This window comes from Talpa europaea (genome assembly GCF_964194135.1).
Source record: "Talpa europaea genome assembly, chromosome: 9".
NCBI lineage: Eukaryota > Metazoa > Chordata > Mammalia > Eulipotyphla > Talpidae > Talpa > Talpa europaea.
The window spans coordinates 22860974-22867510 of NC_140076.1; the positions used below are offsets into that span (position 1 = coordinate 22860974).

Sequence of the window (6537 nt, forward strand, 5' to 3'; positions counted from 1 at the left end):
AGGGCGAGGGGAGCGGCGCTCCGCCCCATCTCCCCACTTTGAGGGACAGCCCCCCTCGCTCCTTCCCGCCCCCGCCTTGAATCACTGCGGGAGGGGGGGTAGGGGGCGGGGCCGTGACCCATTCAAGCCGGGAATCGGATCCAGATGTTCCCGCGGCGCGTGCAGCTGCATCCTTGCCTTTTTTGGCAAAAAACGTGTGGCCGCAAGCGGATCCCGGGCCGCCTCCGCTAATCCTGGGGAAGAGGGGGAAGGGGCCCGAGGGTCTGGGCTCAGCCTGGGGATCCGCACCGCCCGCTCCGAGCGATTTGGGGAGGGCGACGTTTTGCACCAGGCTGGGAACCCAACGCCACCACAGCTCCTGTCAGGAACCTCTCCCAAACCCCTCCCTTCCCCACACCGAGGAAAATACCCTCCGCCAGCAGGGGGGAGGCAGGCCAAGCTGGAGAAGGTCCACAGCAGTGGCCAGGGTTCCCCTTCCTCTTGGGATTAAGCACGCGGTGCCTCGAAGCTCCCTCCCCTTCCCTGCGTGGAAGAACTCTGTGTGAGCCTCAGATCTTCCATGTTCAAAGGAAGCTTCCTTCCCTTCTACCCCAGAAAAATACACAGAGGCCTGTGCTTCCTCACACTGCTTTATTGCAGAATCTGCAAGGGGGTGAGCCAATCCCACCCATCTGCCCATCTCTGGGCAAAACAGAGCTAAAATGAAAGGAGAAAACACTCTGTAGACAGGGGCTGGGCACAATCTTCCATCCTAGGACTGACTCCTTAGCCAGTGAACCTCTGATCTGATGCCCAGGCAGCCCCAGCCCTGGGGACAGGGTGGGGTGGGGAGGGTCAAGTCTGAGTATAGTCTATTTTTGAGGACTTTCAGGCACCCAGAGAGTTTAGATTTGAGGGGGCCAGAGTCCAGGTTTGAGGGGTGGGGTCTAAAGCCCTGAATTGGGGAGGGGGCTTGGCTTGGCAACTGGATTCTAGGGGGTTGGGCTGAATTCTGGATTCCAAGCTTGGGGAGTGAATTTGAATCACTAGAGTTTCTGTAAAATCTCAGGTTTGGGAATCCTGGGTCAGGAAGTACCAGTTTGGAGTGGGGAGGCTGAATCCAGAGCCTAGGGGCTGGGTCCCAGAGGTGATTTAGAAAAGGAGGCTTAGTCCTGGAGGCCTGGTTTGGGAGGGCCTGGGCCCATGGCCCCTTGCTCAAGGCCCTGCCTGGCTGCAGCCCTGGCATAGCACTTGGTCTCCGTCCGGTACAAAACCTTGGCCCACTAGGGAGGTGGAGCAGCGGGCGCAGGAGAAGCAGCTGTGGTGCCAGTGGCGGTCTTCGAAGGACACATACTTGCCTCCACCGAGTCCTGGAGGGAGGCTGGAGGTTAGCTCTGCGGACCTACAGGGCGGTCCTGCCCCTCAGCCTCTCCCAACCAGATCCCCTTCCCTTGCCTGAACCCTACCCACACTATTCTTTGACCCTTGTCTCCCACCTGTGATGGGGCGTTTACAGCTGCTGCACTTGGGTGCAAAGAGTTCTCCAAAACAGGTCACACAGTAGGGATCTTCATCCCGGGAGGTGAACTGCTGCCCCGCCAGGGGCGTCTGGCACCCAGTGCAGACCAGGCACTCTCGATGCCAAGGCTGGTCACGGTATGTCACGCCACCCTGTGTCAGCGTCTGTGGGGGCAACATCTGTCAGCAGAGGGGAGCGAGGTTTCCCACCCTACAGCAGAGCTTTTCCCCCACCCATGAGTGCAGTGGAGATGAGCACCCCCCCACTCCGCTGGCCCAGCCCCCACCTTGCTGCAGCGGGCGCAGCGAGGAGCAAACTTGTTCTCATAGCAGGGCACGCAGTAGTGAGCACCCTTGTCGGGCACAAAGGAACGCGAGCCCAGCGGCTGCTCACAGCCGCTGCACAGGAAGCAGTGCTCATGCCACGTCTGACCTCCATACTCCAGCTTCCGGGACCCTGTGGGGAACAGGGGTCCCACTCAGAGGCTCTGTCCCAAGCTCCTGAGGGCCACCCTCTGCTGCCCCCCAAGTAGAGTTCCCCCCCCCCCGCCCCACTCCCATCGCCTGGGCAGGGTGGTGTCCAGGCACATGCAAGAGTCCCACCTCGTACACTGCACAAGCTAACCTCCCCGCAACACTGGACATGCTGGGCCCCACAAATGAGACACGAGGATTTGGCAGATGCTAAGTGCCCCTACATAGCAAGACGCAAGCATCTCAGCACACAACAGGCCTCTGCATCACGGACATGATGTCTGAGTAGGTGCTAAGCCTCTATACACCAGCCATGATGGCTTTAGTACACTCACAGAGACCCCATAGATACCCAGCAGCAAGTCCCTGCCCACACAAAGCTGCTAATGGCCCGAACAAGAGGGATTCTGTATAAGCCAAGCCCCCACGTACCCCAGACATGCCATTCTCCACGTGTTCTAGTCTTTGTATATCAATGAAGGCTGTCATACATATTAAGCCCTGTTTATCTGTGTCTGCACACACCAAGCCCCAGACACCAGCACAACAGTCTCAGCCTGCTCTTATCTCCTGCATGTTCCACACACGGAAGTCTTCAGACATATTAAGCCCCCAGGTGTGTGTATAAAGTGTGTCAGTGTGCCCACACATGTTAAGCCCCTACGTATATACTAGACCAGCTGGTTCGGCACTCAGTCCTCAGGAAGGTGCCAAGCTCGTCAGTTGCCTGCACATGCTAAAACTTCATGTGTTTGTGCCTGGGTATGCTGTTCCCTGTGCATGCGCAGCTCCCAAGAGCATAGCACTGTGACAGATCCTGCATACCGCAGATTTCCAGAAACATGCTGGGTGTACAGGTCTTTACCAGACCAAGTCTCCAAGGATGTACCAGAGAAGCGTGCCAGTCCCGTGCACATGCAAGAACCGTTCCCAGATGCCAGATGTGCCAGTCCCTCACATGATGAGCTCCTGGGGACATACCGGGCATGACGGTCTCCCCACAGGCCGAGCACTGGGAGGAGAAGGCGCTGCAGTAGCAGTCATTGCAGAGTAGCTCGCTGTCCTGGCAGGTGAAGGGCTCATCGGCTAGGGAGCGCTGGCAGCGGCAGCAGCGGAAGCAGCCCTCATGGAAGTGGCGGTCTTCATAGAACAGCTCCTGCAGGGAGCGTGGCAGGGGCGCTGGCACCTGTGTCCCCCTCCTAGCAGCCTCTACCCACTCCCTGCCCTGTCTGGTCCAGTCCTTACCCTCGAGTCATGCCCGATAAGCTGCTGGCATTCGGCGCAGGTGTTGGCAAAGGTGTTGTCATAGCAGGGCACACAGTGGGGGCCGCTGTCCGTCTGGATGTATTTGCGGCCATACAGGGACTCGTTACATTTCGCACAGTCAAAGGCCTCGCTCATGGTGGCTGTGAGTCCTGTTAGGGGCACCAGGGAGGGTAGGCTCACCCAGAGGGGCTGTGGCTTAATGCTTTGCTAGAGACCTTTGCATTAAAGAAAAGCAAGAGACCAGAATAGGAAATGCCAGGTCAGAAAGGTGGGGATGGGGAAGGGAGCGTCTAAGAACCCAGGAATCCTGCACGTTTATTTCTGTGTTGAGGGTGGCGGTGGGAGGGGGTCAAGAGAAAATCAGGAAGCAGAAGTTGTTTTCTTATCTGGGTCCTGGCAGATCTTGGGGGGAGAGGGCTTTTCCTGGGTCAGTGACTCATTTCCTGACCCAGCCTGAGTTTAGCCTTCACTGTCCCCACTGTCCCCAAGGAGGTAAGAGCAGGGAGCCCCCACTCTATCCCAAGGGCACAGCACCTCCACGCTCTCCTGACTCCCAGGAAGGGACCCTAGGGATATGGGTAAGGAAACCTCTACCTAGAGCTTTGGAGTGGGGATGAGAATGGGCCCTTCCTTCCCCCATCCTGCTCCAGGAAACACGAGGAACGTTAAGGGGAGGTTGGGCAGATGAATGGTGGAGGTGGAAGAGGCTAATGTCTCACATTAGGTCTCCCCTCCCAGGAGAATCGGTCCAGCAACAACTTCAGAGTCTCAGCCTGGGTTTGAGCAGGAAGGAAATCCTGCAAGCTGGACACAGCCAAGCTTCCCCAGATCACCCTCTGCCCTCACCCCCCCTGCCTTCCGCAGTGTGTGTCCCTGGTCACACCAGCCTGGGCAGCCTTGGTCTGCAACATCTGCAGCAGCTGTGGCAGTACAGATGGCCAGATGTCAGGTTCTGCCAGCAACATGAGGAGAAAAATGGGAAATCAGATGCCTGGGGAAGCAGAGGGGAACTGGCAACTGAGAGCATGCGCCCCCTGCCATCTCTGGCAGCATCTGGAGGAGCCCCGGGATCTTCCCATTTCTGAGGTCACTACTTCCCTCTATTTCCCTCTGCCTGCCTCATAGCATTTTTCCTTACCTCTTCTGACTCCTAAGGGTTTGGGGCAGGGGGAGTGAAGGGCAAGGGAGTGGGAGCCATTGAAGACATTTTCTTCCCAATCAGTACCCCTCTTGGGTGGGGAGTCAGGCCAGGGGAGCCCTGAAAGCTGTTGCTGCAGACACCCAGCCCCCACCAAACCTCAGACACTTTCCATTTTCTCAGGAACAAAGCATGTTTGCATGATGAGGTCATCCACACAGCTGCCTCTGGAACAGGAGCTTGGGGAGTGGGAGGGTAAGGAAGTGGGGTTCCCAGTCCCTTCTCTTACCCCATTCTGGTCTCTAGGCCCATTCAGCACTCCCCACCCCCAGACACCTCCATCAAGAGCCTGCTCTTTGAGGGCTGGGATCCTAGGGTGGATGGAGAGGAACCATCGGGATCCAGAGGAAGGAGATGGTCTCACAGCTGCATATGAGCCTCGGGAATACAAAGGATCCCCCTCCCTTCCCACCACCATCATCGGACCCCAGTAACTGGCAGTCCCCAGAGTCTGCCTTGGCTCAGCTTGAAGGAAAAGCCCTACTTTTTTCGGCCACCCCCAGCGGGAAATTCTCGCCAACCAGCATTGCTCTGGCGTGGAGTTCAGACTTCAGGCGCCAGCAGACGCCCTTAGCTTGGAGGGCCCGGCTCTTCTGAAGGCATAGCTGGTGAGCTCACAGCTTCCTTTCTGAAGAGTAGGGGGCACCCAGTTCATATCCCAGGCCTGGGCAAGAGGGCAACCAGAACCTGGGGTCTCAGAGCTAGGACTTTCCGGGGTGAGAGAACCCCTCCTACTCAGCCCCCTCCCTACTACTCAGGTCTGGGTTTCTTCTGGCCTGGCCTAGCAAAACACCAAGGGTTGCCTGGGCGGTCAGCCACTGGACAGCAGGGGGCCACACAGGCAGTGTGTGGCCATGTGTGGGGCGGGAGTGCCCTGGGCCTTTTCCTTCCATCCTGGCTTGGCTGGCAGCAGCCACCACCTTCCCAGGCCCAGGCTAGCCCTGGGCCCGCCCCTTGGGAGTCACCATTCTGAGACAGGGGTACCCCAAATAGGGTATGGGCGTGGCTTCCGTTTCCTTCCCAGAATCCCCATAGTCCCCTGTCTGTCCAGCTGGGCTCTAGTGAGGACAGAGTGAAGGGCACTATCAAGGCCCACCTGTCTCTGCCCATCCTACCCCCTCCCCGCCCCTTTCCCTGGCAGGACTGGTGGACTGAAGGGAGTCAGTCTTTTATTCCTTCATTGCTTGTGTGTGTGTGTGGAGGGAGGCGGAATGGATGCGTGCAGGGGAGACTGCTCAGCCTGCCAGGTGGCTCTCAGATCAACCCCACCAATACACACATACACCTGCCCCAGACATACCTATCTGGTACCTCCCAGGAATGACTGCAGTGTGTAGTGTGAGGAGTCTCCAGCTGTGAAGCATAAACCTGGGATTGAACCCTTGTCCCTCCACTTACTAAGTGGGTGATCTTGGTTGGGCAATCACTTAGGTACCCGGAAGCTATTTTCCCATCTACTACTATCCCCAACCTCTTAGGGTGGTCGTCAGCCTGCAGTGTGAGAACACCTGGAAAGCAGCTGGCAGATGGTAAGCAGTCAGTAAACAGCAGCTATTAGTGGTTTTATTCTCGGCCCCTCCCTCATGCTGGGGTCAGACAAGTTTCTCAGGCAGGCCTGGGTCACAGAACTGGCCTAGGATCTAACTTAGATGGTCTCAGTGCAAGCCCAGGGTGAGAACAATGAGGGCACCCTCTAGTTCTAATGGGGGAACTGTAGAGGTCCAAGCCACGGGGCGTACTGAGACAAGCAGGACCAGCCTTACCCCAGACGGCACAGCTCTGAGACCCCTCCCACAGGTACTGGGGAGGACACCCAGTGCCTGGGCAGGTGAGAGACCCTGGAGCCTAAGCTCCCTTAGCCTTGTGGTAACTCAACTTCTGTGAGGCCTGTAGAGACAGTCAGAGACTAAGACTCTCTACTCAGAGTAGAGAAGTGTGGGGTCAGGACATTCTGCTCTATAGAGGGGCTGAGACCCAGACTTGGTTATTGAGAGGTAGAAATCCAGAATCACCCCGGGGGAGAATGAGCAATACAGAGACACCCAAAACATAAAGACAGCTGCTGAAATGGCAGGCACTTTGCCTCTCCTAAAGTGCTCTCC

The 6537-nt window shown here is 57.5% G+C and overlaps 1 protein-coding gene across 2 annotated transcripts; it reads right to left on the bottom strand.

The window, feature by feature from the left end:
* Nucleotides 1-1194: 1194 nt before the first annotated feature.
* Nucleotides 1195-3372, bottom strand: FHL3 (four and a half LIM domains 3; the record flags this gene model as incomplete). 2 transcript variants are annotated; one of them, XM_084242030.1, is made up of 5 exons in its annotated part: nt 1195-1349; nt 1476-1662; nt 1785-1954; nt 2953-3127; nt 3217-3372. In XM_084242030.1, 5 exons carry the CDS (start codon nt 3370-3372, stop codon nt 1195-1197), a joined length of 843 nt encoding a protein of 280 aa, XP_084098156.1. The 2 variants fall into 2 exon arrangements, with proteins under 2 accessions (XP_084098156.1, XP_084098155.1); XM_084242029.1 differs by having other exon boundaries at nt 1446-1662.
* Between the last annotated feature and the right edge of the window lie 3165 nt (nt 3373-6537).